The sequence below is a fragment of the Cornus florida genome, unplaced genomic scaffold, assembly GCF_030987335.1.
Source record: "Cornus florida cultivar Cherokee Brave unplaced genomic scaffold, ASM3098733v1 CherokeeBrave_3.0.0_Hap2_Chr05, whole genome shotgun sequence".
Taxonomy (NCBI): Eukaryota; Viridiplantae; Streptophyta; class Magnoliopsida; order Cornales; family Cornaceae; genus Cornus; species Cornus florida.
Genome location: NW_026775575.1, coordinates 54,398,040 through 54,420,046, shown reverse-complemented (window position 1 = coordinate 54,420,046; position 22,007 = coordinate 54,398,040). Strand labels below are relative to the sequence as shown.

General features: G+C 33.0%; 1 protein-coding gene and 1 pseudogene across 1 annotated transcript; both read right to left on the bottom strand.

Moving 5' to 3' along the window:
- Positions 1-1,334: 1,334 nt before the first annotated feature.
- On the bottom strand, positions 1,335-1,433 carry LOC132310947 (small nucleolar RNA snoR100; annotated as a pseudogene).
- Positions 1,434-3,214: 1,781 nt separating this feature from the next.
- LOC132309294 (two-component response regulator ARR17-like) lies at positions 3,215-7,927 on the bottom strand. Its single transcript, XM_059807613.1, has 5 exons — positions 7,801-7,927; positions 4,776-4,882; positions 3,854-3,931; positions 3,704-3,774; positions 3,215-3,525 (listed from the first exon to the last, which is right to left on the bottom strand). Exons 1-5 carry the CDS (start codon positions 7,925-7,927, stop codon positions 3,405-3,407), a joined length of 504 nt encoding a protein of 167 aa, XP_059663596.1. The 3' UTR covers positions 3,215-3,404.
- Positions 7,928-22,007: the final 14,080 nt, after the last annotated feature.

Sequence of the window (22,007 nt, the reverse complement as noted above, 5' to 3'; positions counted from 1 at the left end):
TATATTATGAAAGGATAAAAAAAAAAAAAAATAGTAATAATCTCTGTTTATATTTGGATAGATACTGATAGGAAAGAGAAAAGAAAAGAAAATAATCAAATTACTATCATACCCTTTTAAATAAATGGAAATAACAATTCTTGCTTGACAGTTCAGAATCACTATCATTTGTCTCATTATCTTCTCATTTTTTGAGAGACAGAATATCCTACTTTATCCCTATTCCAAATCTATTAATCCCTGTTCCAAATCCCAAATAGAGAATTCATATTCTATCCCTCAAAAGATGAGAAGATAAAAAAAAATAATAATAATTTTTGAACAAAATTTTTATAATTCCAAAACTATCTTGTACTCTATTCCACTTAACAGGGTATGATAACAATTTATTTTTTTATTTTCACCTATCTATCTTATCTAAATAAAAATATTATTCTTTCTTTTTATTTTCTCTCATATTCATCCAAACATAACTATCTCTCCTAACATAACTATCTCTCCTGTGTATGCACACAAAATAATATCATTTATTTTCTCCTAAATTTTCCTTTACTCTCCTACCTACCCAGACAAAATATTATCCTCTTTTCTCCTGTGTTTTGTGGAATGAAAAAGGAGAAAGGTATGCTTTCCTTTTTTATTCTCTCTCTCCCATCTATCCCTTTGTTTCTTTTCTCGTAAAAAATATTAGTGTATAATTTCTCTTATCTTTTATGCATCCAAACAAAATATCATACTAGTACTCTTTCCTTCATTTTCTCTCCTATGAATCAAACATATCCAAACAGGATTAATGGTATGCCACTTCCTTTTAATCCATGAATTAATGATCAATTTCAAAAGAGTCTCATAAATAAAACAGACATTCCAGAGTGTTTTAAACAGTTAGAATTCACTTCCGACTTTGATTCCTCAAATTAAAGAAAAAAAAGGTATACAATTATCTCTGAATAGAGAAATTTAAATAAAGAAAAAATCAAAATTCAAATGGGTACCCAGATGCCTCAGCTTTTTTACTTATTTCACCTAAATTAAAAAAAGAAAAAAATTGGAAGCAAAATCTAAACCGACCTCTAAAGTTCGATTTTAAATAAAAATTAATTAAAAAAACACAAGAAAAATATATCATATTAACTATGACAAAAAATTGTCTACTACCAAGACCCAGAACTTAAATTCATAGATCATGAACACATAAAAAAAATATGTATATGATATGTCGACAAAAAATTACTATGAAATCACAAAAACATAAATGCTTAGATACATACAAACATACTTATGTTTAGTACCGACATATAAATAATTTGAAAAAATAAAAAGAAACAGAAAAAAGATGTAGGTCTGATCCAGGCCCCCAAATCAGAAGCATCAGAGGGGGCAGACATGATGACCCTTCATTCTCTGTGCACATTACCATGCTTCCTTCATTCTTATATTCCAGAGCATCGGCTTATTGTACACAGGATACGGATCTCAACTATGATATACATATATACATATATATAAACTCATGTATAGATATTATAGACATATATAGATGAAAATGAACAAAACGGAAGCCCTTAAATAAAAAAATAAATCTGAAGAGCCGAATGCTCTTTGCATCTGTTTTACAATCTTCTGGTGGGATATTTATAGAGAGCCAAAGGAGCTGCTAGGGTTTCCACTCTATTCTTCGGAAAAAGACTAGGGCTCTATTACTTCTCCTGACCTAATTATGGCCCAGCCCAGCCATAGTGAACCCTGGACAGGCCCAACTTCGACCATAAAAAATCCACTCCATGAAGGCCCGAATTAAATGCTTGTTCTTATATCCTAATCCATGAGGCGAACACTAATAATTGGACCAATAACAATTAAACACGTCTTTTTTAATTATAAAATTAATAAAAATAAAAATAAAAATAATTCTTTCATGAATATACGTAGCACGTGATTTTTGATTTGATAATAAAAGAAAATATAATGATTTGTAGCACGTGATTTTTGATTTGATAATAAAAGAAAATGTAATGATTTGTTATTGGTCCACATTAGCGCAATGGGTATCGAGGTTGCATTTGAATATTGGCCGTCTCTGTGTAGAATGAATTTGGTTTGGTGTGGGCCCCACGCAATATGTTGCACTCCATACACCACATTTGTGGACTTAAGTTGGGGAGGGATCCTTGTACAATTATGATATAAAAAGAAAAAGTGATAGTCTCCTGTAAAATAATTATTACATGTATTTGTTTAAGGCTTAATGTACGAAGTATATGAGATAATAATGTGTAGTGTCAAAAAAAAAAAATGATTGCTCACCAATAAGTAGTCTCTAAAACAAGTGTAGAGCCAGTCAATATAATTGTTGAGGTAACATTACACTTTTTGAAAGTGTAGAATGAAAGTCTAGAATATACACCGGGGGTGTTCTTAGAATGGAATACATCCTCATTCCTCACTTATGAGAATATGTGAGTGGAGTGTGAATCCCACTACATAATGCCATGTGGTGGACGCTCACACCCCATCCACATAACAACTAATCATCACTCCCTGAATTCGAAGAATGTATCATTTTCTTTTTATATTATTAAATTTAATGTTACAATATCACAATTAATCCCCCTACTAAAAAAAAAAGATGATTTAATTTCTTCTCATTCAGAATTCTCACACACACTCTCTTCTTACTTAATATTCTCAAGAAGTTGTTAATCTCTAGAGCCAAGTATTTTTTTTTATTTTTCCCAGTTTTTATCCCGTTGATTGAATTGATACATTTTTAAAAAACTTATATAGACATGAAATAAGTCAGGTTCAACCTGAGATCCAAATATCCAATTTGATCTAAAATGCATATGTTTTCAAAAGATAGGAGGTTAGGAAGGAAAAAACAAACTAATACCCAAATGATAATGATTGTAATGTATGTTCTGCATTTTCTCTCTGTACTGAAAAATGCATATGCGCATGACCAAGCTTGGAAAGGAAGTATGATATATATGTGTGTGTTTCTTCACATTTTATGAATACAAAGGATTCTTTTGAAAACACACAAAATGATTAATGAAAGAAGGAATGCAACCTGCCTGTAAATGCCATATATAATACACGTTACCATACTGATCATAGAGAGCAAAGATCACACCCAAACAAAGAAGAAAACAAAAGGTGAATTTCATTCATAGCATATATATATATATATGCATACACTAAAATGTTCTGATCTATAGATAGAAAACTGTGATAGCAAATATAAAAAGGGCCAAGTTCAAGAAGGATTTGATGCTATCATATACTTGCTAAAAGAGTTTTTGATGTATTGACAAAAATACATTTCATGTCTCACTCCATCTTTGGCCTCTTTCCTGTGCTTTTTCTGAGAACTGCTCTCTTCTAGCGCATGCTTCTTCGTTTTACCTTCCTATGCAAAGCCTTCCGTTATGATCAAATTTCACCATATGACATCTCAATTTCTTGATATCCGATTGTTTGAGAGGCTTCAGCATGAACTCTTGTGCTCCTTCTTCCAAGCACCTGTTTGGCCAAGCAAAATTCAGAAGAATTAATAAGGTTGTTATCATTCGTAAATTGATATGAGAGTTGTGATACAGTGTCCGACTCTTGGACTAATCTGACTGCATTTATGTGAGTGGGAGTCGGACTACTTATCATTTTCCTGGATATGACCAAGTTTACAGGGCTAAGTGATTACTTCTTGATCCGAGTAGGGACATTCTCAGATGAAACTATCACTACTGGTATCTCTTTAAGGTTTGATGATTCCTGTCAACAGAGAAAGATTGGGATTTATGGAAAACGTCAGCTTTGAAATGCATCAATTGATGAGAGAAGAACACATTACCTTAACTTTTTTAAGAAGCTCATATCCTGTCATTCCCGGCATACAATAATCAGTAATGATCAAGTTTACCCTTGAATCCTGCAAATGAATATCAATGGTACATATATGGGCTAAAAATGTTACCAAGAAGTATTAATATTTGTAAATAAATTTTATCTTCCATAATTAAAGAAAGGCATGGGACCAACATTGGATAATGAACTTCTAAGTTAGTATAGACTCCCGAATCTGTTACACAAGCAAACCCCACCACATTATCCCAGACATGCTTGCCTTCTTACATCTGAGGAGGAAGTTCTTATCCTTTATAATTGATGCATCATGATATCATTGGACTTGATTTGGCACAAGTAGGATTCCCCTAAAAAAAATAGGTTATTTTTCTTTCATTCTTATTTATATTTTAATATTATAAAGGAACACGCGGTCCAATGATATCATGACACATCAGCTGTAGAGAGAAAGTTTCTCCTCACATGTAACGAGTTAGATAGTGCTCGACTAGAAATATTCCATTGCTCCCATATTGCTGCTACTAATGAGATAACTAATGGAATTTTTCTGGTGACAATTATGGGAATTTTCAAATATATATATACATATATATATATATTGCTATTAACATTAGTTAATTCTTAATATGAGAGGAATGGGTGTCTAATCATAACTTCTTTTTTTTCTTTTTTTCTTTTTTTTTTTCATGACAAAAATATTAAGAGTTAGTGATTATTGGGGAGTGGGGCTAGGAAGGCTTGAAGTCAAATTCCTAAGAATAACGAGGAGTAACCCTATTGCTTGGGCTACGAAACCGTTAGCATAGAATGAGCATAAAGTCTTTACACATCTTAGTGGGCAAATAACAGAAGCAATCATTCTTGACCTTTTAGCGGGGACATTTAAAGACATAAAAAGGACCACTTACACTGTTGTTGAAGATGTGTTGTCCATCTCCAAGGCCCAATAACTCTAAAGCCCTTTGCCCATTCTCTGCAGTAGTCACTGCCACAACAATATTACCAATCAACCATTTTACAAACCAGTATTAAATCCGGCAAAGCCATTAATATTACATGGATTTGAGTAAGTTTGTTCGGCATATATATATATATAATTAAATGAAGGGCATATAGACGATACTAAAATAGGGTAAAATGCAAAAAATTCTCTCTGAACTATTGACCAATCAGCAACAACCCCCTTTGAACTTCAAAAACTGCGAAATACTTCCTAAATTATACATTTTTGCTACAGATAACCCTATCTGGCGACCGACCGGTTGAATATCACCGTTAAAATCATTATATGAACAAAAAATATATATTTAATGGCTATAATGCACTAATGATCATGAAAATACTTTACTACCCCTTATTGTGACCATTACGATTTACGCCCAAACACAGCCTTGTTTTACTGTTATACCCAAATAAACCGTTATCACTTATGTCTATATTCATCTTCTTCTTTGCACTTTCTAATAAATAATTTCTTGTCAACCTAACCTTTCTCTCTTTCTCCCTCTCCCTCTCCCTCTATCTGTATGTGTCCGGAGAATTGAAGAATTTCTAGAGGAAGCATTTACGGGGGGAAAAATAATTGATTCAATAACAAGCAGGTTCGAATGAAACAGAGGGTTTGAAACAAATTCAAGAGAATGAAACCCAAACAAAACCCTCACTACTCCTCTCCTTCGATGCCCTCACACTCCTCATCAGAACCTTAACTCAGTCGGCGACACACCCCCCATTTTCGTCTTCACACTCGTCGCCGAATTGATGGTCCAGATTGAGACCCAATTGCTTGTTTCGGAGAACCCAACTCGAGACTGATGTTTGTTAATTCAATATCTATCATTGGCGGCATTCGGCATGGTTAGCGTGAATCTAACGTCCTCTTTGATGGATAGTGTGGAGCTTGATAAATATTGTACACCAAACTCCAACTTCGCGGTAAGTTGGCAGGGGGGTCGCAGGGGGCAGAGCCCTCCTGTCCGAAGGTGGGGTTTCAGGGGCTTGGCCCTTACCTAATTTTTTAGGAGGGTATTTTGGTAATTTTTGCACTTGTTATGTTGCCCTAGTGTGAGGGTATTTATTTATTCTAAACTCCCTATATCCGTTGCTGTTTTTTATCATCACAGGGAAAATCCCTACAACCTCCTGATTTTGGGTAAAGCAAGTAAAATATGTGTGTTATTTTGTGTGTGTATTTGATCTCTTTCTTGTGTTTTCTATTTAATTTCACAACAACCCTCTCTCTGTATATATACGACCCTCTCTATGTATATATATATATATGTATATATATATATGTATGTATGTATGTATCACTTATATAATAGCATATCCTATCTTCATCCCTCTCCCGTAGCCAATTTTTGCATCACCTCCCACAAATTTGGGGTCTCGCCCAAGGAAGATGGTGCAAAGATTTTACCAAAAAAAAAAAAATGTTGTAGAGATATTCAGTTCTTCCTTAAACAGTTATGGCCTCAACGAGGAAGAATGAGTTAGGTGTAATCTTTGTTTTGTTTGATACAGAAAAATAAATTATGCCACGTGGTTTTACAATCGGTGGACCATATGTGAAACTTAACTCTTCGTGAGTAGTCGCACTCCAATTGGTTGATCGGATTTCACTAAGCCACATCAGTAGTTTAAGAGACTAAAGATTAAAACTACGTCCTTTTATAGTAAGGGTGAAATGGTCTTTTGCCTTTTCCGATGACCTAATGGGGTAAATTGCAACAAAACCATAGTTTAGGAATTTTTTTTTTTTTTTTTTTTTTTTTGTATTTAGGGGATTATTTGCAAAACTTCAATAGTTTAGGGGGGTTTCTTGCAATTGACCCTACTAAATATTCAATTGTTTCATATTTTTATTTTTTTAATAAAATAATATTGTATGTAACAAATCAAGTTCCGAACATAGACATTTAATTTATTTTAAAGTAAATAATATAAAGAGAAATTAAATTATTAAATATATTTTAAAGTGCATATCCAACAACAGTACTTCAAATTGTGCCAAGTTTGATGTTTCCGCCATCAATGATCTACTGTACTAATATATATATATATATACAATGTATACAATATATATATATATATATTGTATACATTGTACTCCTAGAATATATTATATACTGTATAGTCTGTATATAATGTACATATGGACTTTTGGGAGACACAGTAAGTAATGCCAGATGGTCTGAGACGATTGTCACCTTGGAGGAATACAATACAAGTCCGTAGCTTCACACAAATGCACCTTGGGTCTGACCAGGTAAGGGTGAAAAAGGAATTGTTGCCATATTGTCTTTTTTTAGAAAGAAAAAATAAAATAAAATAAAACAGAACATATATACTTGTTTGGGGTGGCAAGATTTGTTGGTTTGCTCTAAAATATTACCAAAAAAATTAAAATAATAACAATAAAATAATATTGTAAGCTACTAATTCACAACAGGACACATAAGATTGAGTTATAAAAACATAAATCAATTATGGAAAAAATCCCTAAGATATAAGATCATATTTTATATACATATAAAAGGAAAGGGTGTCATCCTGTGATATTAAACATTATGCCCATATATTGTGTTATAAAAACATGTTTCTATAGCATCATTACATGTGAAGCAAGCTTTGGAAGATTTGAATTTTAAAGTTAAAATAATGACTATGAATTAAATAAATAAATAAAAAATTTCCCAAATTTCCAAGAACAATATTTTTATTATTTGGAAAAAGAAAAAGAAAAACTAAGTATAAAAAACCATTATACTAGTACAACTTCATGTAAAAGCAGGGCATTTACAAGTAATGTGATTAACAAGTAGATCATAATCATTATTAAAAGCGTAAAATTGAAAAACAAAAAATTAAAAGAAGGAAAATAAACCCCTAAAAAACAGGAGAAAAAAAAAAGAAAAAAGAATGAATGAATACCTTTACATGCAGACTTGGTGAGAAGCCTTTCAATGAGTTTGCGATCAACCAAACTGTCATCAACAGCCAAAACATGAGGCCTCTCCTCACTATCAAAACCCTTCAATGAAGAAGAAGAAGAAGCCATTTTCCTTTTCTTCTCTTTCCTTTCTAGGTTCTAGCTAAGACCCAACAATGAGATCAGACCAGAAAAAGAAGAAAAGTTCAATCTGCCGAAAGAGAACAAGACACAAATACAGAGAAAAGGAACTTTCTCTGACACACACATACACACACCGCCAAGAAGAGGGTACACAATGTAGTTGGGGTAGGAGGGACCCTGTATTAATATATAGACAAGAAAGAAATACGTGTATATATATATTAGTATATAGTATATGTTATATATATATATGTACGTATATGGTTGTGAATAAGTAAATTATGGGAAAGAGTAGTAAGAAATCGTGATAAAATCGAGTTAGAGATATTTCGTGATCTTTTTGGGTCATTGGGATGGGATACGATTGCAGATGCAGCAACAGAAGAAAGAGACAGTCTCAGAGACACTCTCTTTCTTCTCTCTCCTTCCTAATCCTTTCCCTTCTAATATATTCTCTCAGAATCAGATTACTGCTCAGAGATCCTCCAGTTCCGTACTGAATCATATTATTCTTTTTTCTTTTTTAATCTCAATTGTCTAGCTACTTAGTATATATATAACATATATAGGGATGTTATGTGTAAATATATTCACTTCTGTAATTTCGTGTAAGTAATAGGATTTAGGAGTAGTTTTTGCTTGTCTTATTTTTGATGGGCACAAAATCTTTGATTTGCTGGCTCCACAGCTCACGGGTCTTGCAAAAGCCTACTTGTATACATCCAGCATAAGAACCGAATATTGATGAACCATTCAAGTTTGGTTCCATAAAAACTTAGTTTGGGTTTATTTAATGGGCTAATTTTACTGACACCTCCTCAGATTTGCACATTAAAATATTTTTTGAAAATTATTCTCACTCACGTTATAAACATTTATTCTATTTTTTACTCACACCCCAAAAGTTACTTTTTACATATAAAATGACATTATTACCTTTTTTGCTAAATATTTTTAAAATTGCAAAAATAATTTGATCAAATATCAAATGGCTTAAGTAACAAATTGAACTCCAGTGTAATGCATAAATAGTAACGGGTGGAGAAGAAAATAACTCCATTGAAATAATCAGGGTCCATGAAAATTTATCAATTGTAAAAGACAGTGGAGTTAGGGGTGGAATATCCATAAAGTGTGGTAGGGGAAAAATAGCCATTTTAGTTACATGATATTTTGGTATAAATGGGATTAAAAAATTAGGGACAAAGTTTTATTTTAGTTACATGATATTTTGAAAAGTAAAATTGGACCTTAGTGATATTAATTTTCGAAAGGTGTTTCAATGTGATATTTGACCAAACCCGAGAAGGTGTAAGTGAAATTAACTCTTACTTAATTTGTATTTTACTAAGTAAAAGAAATCAACTTCAAATGTATACAAGCATAAGGAGCATGGTTAGGGAGAGAAAACGTCTGAACGAGTGATGAGGCCCACACCCACTCTCAATAATATTAAGAAAATGATATTGCATTCGACTTTCGGATGCGTCTGACTCCAACAATATTGTGAGTAGGGAGTGAGCCCCACTATGACATCATCTGCTTGACACTTATAATCTTATTTGGATCTTCAGTATTCCTTTGTCCAAATGACTTCAGTTAAGTTAATGGACAATACTTAAGTCAAGTTAATAGAACTAACTTGTTCAAATTACTTGTAGCCAGAAACTTTTTGAAATTTCTCCCTAAATGGGTAGTTCTTAAAGTACTATTTTTTTTTTTTATTGCTGACGATTTGGATGAAGTCATCAACTGAATGTTAAATTACATAGTTATTGTAGACACCCCATTTTTGCCTTCCTCCTTTCAACCTACCAATCTTCCAAAACTCAAGAAGGGACGGTGCTTCCATCTCCCAAGACCATTTCCCCAATAGGACCCGCCTACGATAGAAAACTAAAAATAGACAATCAGTCCATCCGATTGGATATCAGACTTCACCATTACACTTACAACATCATATAACCTCACAAAACACTTTGATCGACCACATCACGCACTTCCCGACACACAATTACCAATTTTCCAAAAAGGGCAAAATTAACATTTTATACTACAACCTCGCGATCCATTGTCATAATGACAAACATAATTCACCATTGAGTCCAAAATTCACCCAAAAAAAACCTAGGGTACACCTCTTCTCGAGGTCTCCACCTTTCTCCATCACCCACTTTGACCAAAACCCTCGGTGGGGTCCAAATTGTTAATCCCAAGTTTGACTTTTCACGCCGATGGTCAACCTCACCCACAAACCTCACCATTGTGCTTAGAAGGTCAAAAAACATAAAAAAAAAAAAAAAAATACTGTAATATTGCCTACCTTCCAGTCCGGCCCTACCTTTGACCAAGTCTCTACGGTAGGGACCAACTAGTTAAATCTAAGGTTTGACTTTTACTCTGAAAGGTCAAATGGACAAATGGATATCACCATTGGATTAATAGGGTCCAAAACCCTAGAAAACATTATAATATTGGTCATGTTCTAGTTCGGGGCCACTTTGGCCTAATTTCCATTCTCAGGGGCAAAAAAGGTAAAACTACACTGTGCAGGGATTTCCAACAATTGGAAAAGGGTAAAATGTGCCACATCGGCTTTATGAGGACATCATGGAGTCAAATATCCCAAGAAATCAGTGAAAATTCAAAAATGGCACTCAATTGTAATTTCTGGAAAAACAGGGGAAAAAAAGGGATTGGCCAACGAGAGAGAAAATCAAAAAGTGAAAAAAGGACCCCTAGGCTCCTTTTTCGAAAATCGATGGGGGCCTTACTTTTAGCCCCCCTTCACTTTTTTTGTCTTCATTGTCTCTCCTCCCTTGGATCAAAAGGTACTTTTTGGAAAATTGAAAACTAGTCCATGGAAATTGCACTTTTAGTCCTTCGAATATTGCATTCAAGTCCTCTGAAAATTGACATTTGATTCCTATTTGGCTTATAAATAATGCATACATTCCCACATTTCAAAGGTCCCCCTTCCTAGAAAGAATTGCCCATTTCTATAAATACTCTCTCTCTCTAGAAATACCCTCTTTATATATACACACACATAAACACCAAGAACATACAACAAATCTCTACGCACAGATATGCACCTCTCTACACCTCCTCTTTCTTTCTCTCTCTACACTTTAAGAGAGAAGCTCACCGGAAATCAAAAGCTTGATGAACGAACTTCAAACAAAGTGGGGTAATGATCTTCTATACCTCTCTTTTTTTATCTTGTTTTGTTTACTTTTTCATGCTTTAATTCATTTTTGCTTTCTTTGTTTTGATCTTTGTGCATCTTTACAAGCTTTAAGTTTATTACTTTACTTTTGATGAATACACACAAAAACTTTTATACATGTGTCCTTCGACAACAAGATGACATTCTCGGCTTACCGTTGTCGTAGTCGGCCTTGTACACGCAAAAGATAGTTCTCGTGAGGTTACTACAACCTCTCGGAAGCTAACCAAATGGTTATCCCTTCACTAGATTTATCGGTAGCTCTTCGTACTCAAGATCATCACTTTTTGGCCTCACTTTTCTTGTTCATGTCCATTATTGTTCTCTTTATCATTACATTGCTCGTCTTTACATTTTTACGTGCTTTATGACTTTAAATTTACTTATTGATGTAAAATGAGCACACACGAGCATACATGTGTTCTACGACAATGGGATGACATTCTTGTCTTTTCATCGTCGTAGTTGATTTCACACATGGAAAAGGTGGTTCTCATTAGGTTACTATGACCTCTCGTAAGTTAACCAAATGGTTATCCCATCATGGGATTTACCGGTAGCTTTCCAGACTTGGAAGCACCACCTGAGGGCATTTTTACACTTCACACATGCATTAACCATCAAATCGGACATTTTCTACTCTTTTATCTATAAAAAAAAATCATCCCGGTCATTCTCGACCATTTTTACATCAAAACCGGCTTAAAATTGAAAATGGACATTTTATTTACAAACGGTTATTTTTGTGTGTTGTACGCAGCAGAATATTTAGAAAGTTTTGTATTTTTGAAAACAGATCTGTATCTTTTCCAACTTTACTTATTTTAGTAATTAAACAATTAATCACATGCAGATAAAATAAAGCAAAGTAAAAATTTAGAGATGACACCAAGATTTTTAGTGAGGAAACCTCAGTTGATAAAATACGTTAACTGTTTGCGCGGGAAAAACCTCTTGGACTGTGCAATCCAAAGTAAATCGATCCTCTATGTTTGAAACAAAGTACACTGAACTTTGACTTTGGCTCACACCTTATCATTCTACCAAATACCAATAGCTGACAATCATTTGGCTTTGCGACGTCCTATCCAACAACAACTTGACCTCATGCTTATGCTTGATATCAATAGAAGAGTAACAGGTAAATCAGACAACATTCCTCGAATGTGCCAACCCTTTCAAAGTATGATCGCTTTTACTTCTGTTCTTCAATATCTAAATTGATGTAGAAGTAGATCTGTTTTTCTCTGATCATCATGGATTTAAACACCACAACTCTAAACTCACTATGTGTTTATGTGTATGTGTTCTAGAAAGATGATAGATAAATCTCTTGGATTTTCTGCAATGATAATCTTCCTACGGCTTTTATGAATAATGAATTGATAGTGCAAAAGCTATTAATAAACCTAGATGTGTATCATGGTTTATATAGAGTTTCCAAAATCCTATTCCTTCTGAAAATAAAGGAAATTTCGTGCATAGGACTTTTGGTAAACTTCTAAACCAAATAGGAAGTTCAAAACTGATCAGGACTAAGTTTCCATAAACTAAAACAGCAGTGGTACCGGTAAGAGAATCTTGGTACCGGTTCCAAAGAACAGAATTGTTTTTCTAGAATATCAGCTTCTTGAACTGGTTCCCAAATTCAGGTATCGGTTCCTAATTGGAGTTTTAATGAATAAAATTGATTTTTGATGAAATTAATATCTTGTCTTAGAATTGATTTTACTTTAATCAAATTCGAACTATTCTTATTGTTTGAGATTAGCGGCTAAGGACTTCTCATAACGATCTGAATAGTGATCATGCAATAGTGCATAAATTGTATCGTGAATGAATGTTTTGATAATCTATCATTAGGGAAGACGAGTTGTACTGCACCCTAAATTAGAGTAGTTAGGTAGATAATTCATGCCAACCGAAGATAGGTTATTCTTAACGTAAATTCATAATTTACCTTCTTAAAATTGAATTAAATTGACTGTTAATTCATTTAATTCCTGATCATGCATAAATATTGAAATCCCTAAAGTTGAATCAATTGACCATATTACGAGGTTCGTGGTGAAGTCAAGCCCTAAGTATTTCTTCTCTTGATCTCAATCCTTATTTTCATTGCTTATTTTTATTTTTATGTTATTTAGATATAAAAAAATCCTCTCTCTAAATTAAATTAGTAATTAATTTTACGTTTGACAATACACCACAGTCCTTGAGATTCGACACCCTCAATTATGCCTAGTAGGTTATTTAGTGAAAAATGAAAATACTATAAATTGCAATTTTAAGACTTTTATTTTTGTATCTTTTTCCAATCAAATTTGCATTGTTAATTTGTGTGTTTGTTTTTTCGTATGTAGTTATAATATTACAATTTTCATGGATAAGTTTATGACTAATGGAGGGATGGAAAACCTATATATCTATCCACTAATCTAAATCTATGAGTGGATTGAATGATATAACTGCATATAAATAAAGGGTGGTACTACTCAGCCGAAAACTCAAGGAGTTTTGGGAGACCAAAACAACTTAGGTCGAACACTGATCAGTGTTAGCAGATATATGATAAGTCATTCTTTTGTTGATAAGAAATACACTCAGACACACTTTTTTTAGGGATCGAATCCCTCACCTCTTCTTTGAGGGTGGGAAGGTTACACGGGTGATGGGTCCTACTCACAAATATGTAAGTGGTATTCCCAACCCAAATTGGTACCTTTCTCAATGATTATATAGATATTTTTATTATAATATGATTAAATCTATTGACCGCTCTGAGTTAATTGAAAATTTTCAATTGCATGCCTTCTTTCCAGATTATTAAGAAAACTTGTGCTGGTGAGATTGATGATTATAAATATAGAGGTAAATAACCATTTGATGGCCTCGTGACTGACCTAAAATAATGATTAGGATTATGATACGTATATGTGTAGTTATTATATTGCCCAAAAGAGAAAAAATTTTGTTATATAAATATGATGATACTATAATAAGAAATCATACTACTTCCATGGGATGATCATATCTTCATTGTAGCCTTCAGTCCCTCAGTGAAAACTTTAATCACATCATTTTCAGTCTCATAATTATACACACCCATAGACATAATATACCAAAGAACATATTTATTGTGTCAACTGCAGCCAAAACATCTTATTGATACGCCCACTAAATAAAAATTATGTTTGGCTTTGTACATGCCTAGTAGGTTATTTAGTGAAAAATGGAAATACTATAAATTGCAATTTTAAGACTCTTTTTTGTAACTTTTTCCAATCAAATTTGCATGGTCACTTTGTTTGTTTGTTTTTCCATATGTTAGGATAATATTACAATTTGTGGTGTCATCATCAACCTAATCCAAAGTTTGTGCACGAAAAGATGGTGGTGTAGGGTTATGATGAATGTGGCCAAGTTTTACACTTAGAAATTGCCATTACTACCTTTTACTAAAAATATAGTTAGGGCGAGTAGGGATCGTCCCAAGGGATTGGTTAGGTTGTGGAATCGAGATTAGGGTTAGTAGGTCGAGTGATCAAAAGATTGGTTGGTGGTTGAATTACACTAGGATGCAATTTAAACTAAAGTAGGCAATTAAATGTAATGGAGAGAAAATAAGAAAGAGATCTTGGAGTTTAAAGATCACCGCTAAGCATAACTTTTCTACACCCTTAATGAATGATTAATGAGGGGGAAAACCATAAGTCATTCAACTTGTTCAGCTGACCTGACTTGAATATAAGTAGGACTTAACATTTTAGTTAATTCATTCCCTTATATAATAAATTAATCCTCCATAAGTCATTCAACTTGTTCAGCTGACCTGACTTGAATATAAGTAGGATTTAACATTTTAGTTAATCCATTCCCTTATATAAAATAGGTAGGACTTACCTGATATGTTAATCTGTTGATTATGCCCTTGAATTTGAATATGAATGGAAGCCTCAGGTTTGTACTATCTGTCAAAGAGTGGATCATATTAAGGAAAAATGTCCACAGAGAGTTCTACGAACTGTGATACCCCCGATTTTTGAATGCGGGTTGGCCAGGCCCATACCCGAATACCCGAGGATATTAAAAACAAATCGGAAATAAATGAACACAAAGTACAAAAGAATAAATAAAATACTGACAAGAAACTAAAATGATAATCTAATAATAAACCTCATAATATATTTTCATTAATTAATAAACTCTTCTGATACAACTGATCCTCCAAAATACAACTCGGGAATCCATATTGTGTGAACCCTGAGAAAATCCAAACTAAACAAATGACAGCAATAATTGTCTAAATCAGGAAACTGAATCATAAAGGAACTCCTATGTAGCATCGGAAGAATGAAGTAGATTAATTCCCGCTCAGTATGAACAACCTCTACTCCTGACGAACACTTGAAAAATAATGGTGGGTCAAGCCCACAAATAAGTTCTACTCTACTACAGTCCAAACAGAGATCCGATACACATATACATCCTAGTCAATCCAACAGTAACTAGTAGTCAGTATATATATAAATACACACACTAAAGGAACCTTACTAGACTATAAGGTTGTCTCAACTTGAATAGTAGGTAACATGCAAAACGCACATATAGTGGGCATGAGTACCTAGACTACCAGGATACACAATTACACTATATATAGCTACACATCCCTGGCGATATACGCGCCCTAACCATTGGTCTTGAGACTCAAGCTCATATCATGACACCATACTTATATATATATATAATTTAGTAACCATCTTATCCAGTATAAAGTAATCCTCCATAAGTCATTCAACTTGTTCAGCTGACTTGACTTGAATATAAGTAGGACTTAACATTTTAGTTAATTCATTCCCTTATATAATAAATTAATCCTCCATAAGTCATTCAACTTGTTCAGCTGACCTGACTTGAATATAAGTAGGATTTAACATTTTAGTTAATCCATTCCCTTATATAAAATAGGTAGGACTTACCTGATATGTTAATCTGTTGATTATGCCCTTGAATTTGAATATGAATGGAAGCCTCAGGTTTGTACTATCTGTCAAAGAGTGGATCATATTAAGGAAAAATGTCCACAGAGAGTTCTACGAACTGTGATACCCCCGATTTTCGAATGCGGGTTGGCCAGGCCCATACCCGAATACCCGAGGATATTAAAAACAAATCGGCAATAAACGAACACAAAGTACAAAAGAATAAATAAAATACTGACAAGAAACTAAAATGATAATCTAATAATAAACCTCATAATATATTTTCATTAATTAATAAACTCTTCTGATACAACTGATCCTCCAAAATACAACTCGGGAATCCATATTGTGTGAACCCTGAGAAAATCCAAACTAAACAAATGACAGCAATAATTGTCTAAATCAGGAAACTGAATCATAAAGGAACTCCTATGTAGCATCGGAAGAATGAAGTAGATTAATCCCCGCTCAGCATGAACAACCTCTACTCCTGACGAACACCTGAAAAATAATGGTGGGTCAAGCCTACAAATAAGTTCTACTCTACTACAGTCCAAACAGAGATCCGATACACATATACATCCTAGTCAATCCAACAGTAACTAGTAGTCCGTATATATATAAATACACACACTAAAGGAACCTTACTAGACTATAAGGTTGTCTCAACTTGAATAGTAGGTAACATGCAAAACGCACATATAGTGGGCATGAGTACCTAGACTACCAGGATACACAATTACACTATATATAGCTACACATCCCTGGCGATATACGCGCCCTAACCATTGGTCTTGAGACTCAAGCTCATATCATGACACCATACTTATATATATATATAATTTAGTAACCATCTTATCCAGTATAAAGTAATCCTCCATAAGTCATTCAACTTGTTCAGCTGACTTGACTTGAATATAAGTAGGACTTAACATTTTAGTTAATTCATTCCCTTATATAATAAATTAATCCTCCATAAGTCATTCAACTTGTTCAGCTGACCTGACTTGAATATAAGTAGGATTTAACATTTTAGTTAATCCATTCCCTTATATAAAATAGGTAGGACTTACCTGATATGTTAATCTGTTGATTATGCCCTTGAATTTGAATATGAATGGAAGCCTCAGGTTTGTACTATCTGTCAAAGAGTGGATCATATTAAGGAAAAATGTCCACAGAGAGTTCTACGAACTGTGATACCCCCGATTTTCGAATGCGGGTTGGCCAGGCCCATACCCGAATACCCGAGGATATTAAAAACAAATCGGCAATAAACGAACACAAAGTACAAAAGAATAAATAAAATACTGACAAGAAACTAAAATGATAATCTAATAATAAACCTCATAATATATTTTCATTAATTAATAAACTCTTCTGATACAACTGATCCTCCAAAATACAACTCGGGAATCCATATTGTGTGAACCCTGAGAAAATCCAAACTAAACAAATGACAGCAATAATTGTCTAAATCAGGAAACTGAATCATAAAGGAACTCCTATGTAGCATCGGAAGAATGAAGTAGATTAATCCCCGCTCAGCATGAACAACCTCTACTCCTGACGAACACCTGAAAAATAATGGTGGGTCAAGCCTACAAATAAGTTCTACTCTACTACAGTCCAAACAGAGATCCGATACACATATACATCCTAGTCAATCCAACAGTAACTAGTAGTCCGTATATATATAAATACACACACTAAAGGAACCTTACTAGACTATAAGGTTGTCTCAACTTGAATAGTAGGTAACATGCAAAACGCACATATAGTGGGCATGAGTACCTAGACTACCAGGATACACAATTACACTATATATAGCTACACATCCCTGGCGATATACGCGCCCTAACCATTGGTCTTGAGACTCAAGCTCATATCATGACACCATACTTATATATATATATAATTTAGTAACCATCTTATCCAGTATAAAGTAATCCTCCATAAGTCATTCAACTTGTTCAGCTGACCTGACTTGAATATAAGTAGGACTTAACATTTTAGTTAATTCATTCCCTTATATAATAAATTAATCCTCCATAAGTCATTCAACTTGTTCAGCTGACCTGACTTGAATATAAGTAGGATTTAACATTTTAGTTAATCCATTCCCTTATATAAAATAGGTAGGACTTACCTGATATGTTAATCTGTTGATTATGCCCTTGAATTTGAATATGAATGGAAGCCTCAGGTTTGTACTATCTGTCAAAGAGTGGATCATATTAAGGAAAAATGTCCACAGAGAGTTCTACGAACTGTGATACCCCCGATTTTCGAATGCGGGTTGGCCAGGCCCATACCCGAATACCCGAGGATATTAAAAACAAATCGGCAATAAACGAACACAAAGTACAAAAGAATAAATAAAATACTGACAAGAAACTAAAATGATAATCTAATAATAAACCTCATAATATATTTTCATTAATTAATAAACTCTTCTGATACAACTGATCCTCCAAAATACAACTCGGGAATCCATATTGTGTGAACCCTGAGAAAATCCAAACTAAACAAATGACAGCAATAATTGTCTAAATCAGGAAACTGAATCATAAAGGAACTCCTATGTAGCATCGGAAGAATGAAGTAGATTAATCCCCGCTCAGCATGAACAACCTCTACTCCTGACGAACACCTGAAAAATAATGGTGGGTCAAGCCTACAAATAAGTTCTACTCTACTACAGTCCAAACAGAGATCCGATACACATATACATCCTAGTCAATCCAACAGTAACTAGTAGTCCGTATATATATAAATACACACACTAAAGGAACCTCACTAGACTATAAGGTTGTCTCAACTTGAATAGTAGGTAACATGCAAAACGCACATATAGTGGGCATGAGTACCTAGACTACCAGGATACACAATTACACTATATATAGCTGCACATCCCTGGCGATATACGCACCTTAACCATTGGTTTTGAGACTCAAGCTCATATTATGATACCATACTTATATATATATATGTATAATTTAGTAACCATCATATCCAGTATAAAGTAATCCTCCATAAGTCATTCAACTTGTTCAGCTGACCTGACTTGAATATAAGTAGGACTTAACATTTTAGTTAATTCATTCCCTTATATAATAAATTAATCCTCCATAAGTCATTCAACTTGTTCAGCTGACCTGACTTGAATATAAGTAGGATTTAAGATTTTAGTTAATCCATTCCCTTATATAAAATAGGTAGGACTTACCTGATATGTTAATCTGTTCCTAGAATGCCACCGTCCCATACCGGTGCATTAAACCACACAATCCAACAATTGATGTAACGATTAAGGAAATACATCAAACAATCCAAAAATAAATATGATAATATGATATCAAGTTAGCACAAAATATGAATAACTTATTATTTATTTAAGCTTCCTATATCATATATCCTACACAAACTGAATCTTATACATGATGATATTTTATTATACCGTCAAATAAGTATTCTCCATATCCAATTCATCCTACACTTTTAATCTCAATTGTTAAAACATTTTAAAAGATTAAATCCATTCGTTTGTTTAAAACATTCAAATAGCAAGCATCATTATGATTGAGTCTAATTAAATTTATTTAAACCCAAACCTAATCCCTATTTAATGTTCAGGAATCCTAGGCATGTTTCTACGTTCCATCATTCCACAGATATGAAAAATATATAATTTAATTATGTAAAAATTTACACCAGAAATCAAATCAAAATCATGCATTTATCAATTCATAACACAGGAACAGATATGAACCAATTTCATAAAACCTATATTCTAATCCAATTAAACATGCATAATTATTTAATTTTATGTGTTTAATAAATTCTGGAATTTCTTAGGTATGTACAGAAACACGAATCAAAGGGAAAGAAATAGAAGAAAAACTTGCCTTAAACTTTCGGATCAAAAGTTGAACTTCTTCTTCCTTAATCTTTTTTCTACAGGGTTTTTCTCCTCCTTCCTTCCTTAATTTTTCTCCTTCCTTCCTTAATTTTCCTCCTTCCCTCTCTAACTCTCTCTCTCTAGAATATATCACGTGAATATTTCTAACTCCCTTTTACAACCTATAGCTATATATTTATAGGCTAAATAAAATAATCTTAACCCTTTTCCTAATCCAAGTCAACTTAAAAAAAATAAATATTAAAATATTAAAAAGGTAAGTAAAATATGTTACGTATATAATTTATGTATATGTTTATTAAATAAATAAATTATACACACTCCATTATTTATTAATGGATTATCCAATAATACTTAAGTTACCATAATATTATAAAGTAACTTAAAACATAACACGTATCAAATCTATGTATATTTTTATTATTTAAATATAAAACATATACATCAGATTAAATATTACTATCCAAGTTACCATAGAAGAAATTAATAAATTACCCATTATTTATTAATGCATTATCCAATAATACTTAAGTTACCATAATATTATAAAGTAACTTAAAACATAACACGTATCAAATCTATGTATATTTTTATTATTTAAATATAAAACATATATATCAGATTGAATATTACTATCCAAGTTACCATATTACTTTCCCTTTTATATATGTATATAATATATATCTATATATATATATATACACACAACTATCCATGGGTAATAATCTGTACCCATCCAACCTCCTATACAAGTAGTCCATGGGACCCAATTGGTTGACCCATTACTACTAACCATAACCTATAAAAGAAAATAATAAAATAAAATAAAACATTTAATTTACAATTAATCAAAACACCATTTAAGCACATAATCTAATTAAACACTTAACACATAGGTAAATACAAATAACACATAGATACAGAATCAAATACTCAAGTAACACTTAATTCAATTAAACCCATAAGCAATTAGGCAAATAATCAATTAAATAATTAAAAATACAATAAAAACAAATAAATAAATACCAAGAATATCCTTTTAAAATTAGGGGTATTACATTTTTCTCCCCTAACAAAAGGAATTCCGTTCTCGAAATTCGCCCTTATTTTCTTCTGTTATGCTTGGAAACTGTGAGCGAAAAACATCATCATATTTCAAGTAGACGCAGCCTTATTATGAGGGCTGTATTTAACTTCAATATGCCAAATGGTATACAGGGTTCCTATATGGTAAGAAACACAATAATCATACAATGCATAGGTTATATCAAACAACAACATAATCATCCCATTTCGACAAGGGAATGATCTACATACCTCCAAGTGCCATAGAATATACGCACAAACTCCTATACACCCAGCGCTAATAATTTGGTAATGCTAATCCAGAGGCGACTGCCTCAATTGTGAAACACAATCCTCTAAAAATTAATGTAATAAGTATAATTGACCTTTCTCAAAAAATTGCCTTTCTTCCTACATGGAAAACATAACGAGCAAACTACTCTCTGATAGAAAAATCTAGTATACGAGGTCGACTATTTACAACATCCCACTACTGCCTCCAAATTGTGCGCAGTCCATTACAAAAAGAAAGTATTTCTCTCTGACGTCTTTTTAAATAAAGTCAATGTCTGATTGTACAATCCTTACTTCCATTTCAAACCAATAAATGAGAGGTATGCACAAGGTAATATACAAAACCTCAAACGTTGTCACCCTAACCTCCTTGTGCTAACAATACCATAGACAAAAACTGAAAAGCGAAGTAAATGTTTTCAATTGTCCATGAAAACATAGGATATATGCCTCAAACATATCCTTTATGGTCTAATTTAATCTCTCAATTAATTCTTCTGTCTATAGATATGAAGCAAAACTGCTGCTCCAAAATCGTTATAAAGCTCATTCGAAATAGCATTTTGCATCCAC

What these genes read in the sequence shown, in the direction of transcription:
- LOC132309294 (XM_059807613.1), bottom strand. Translation starts at nt 7,927, where the DNA reads ATGGCTTCTTCTTCTTCTTCATTGAAGGGTTTTGATAGTGAGGAGAGG. An exon ending in CACCAAGTCTGCATGTAAAG is followed by an intron (nt 4,883 to 7,800) that starts GTATTCATTCAT and finishes ACTGGTTTGTAA; the next exon opens with AATGGTTGATTGGTAATATT. An exon ending in AACACATCTTCAACAACAGT is followed by an intron (nt 3,932 to 4,775) that starts GTAAGTGGTCCT and finishes ATTCATTTGCAG; the next exon opens with GATTCAAGGGTAAACTTGAT.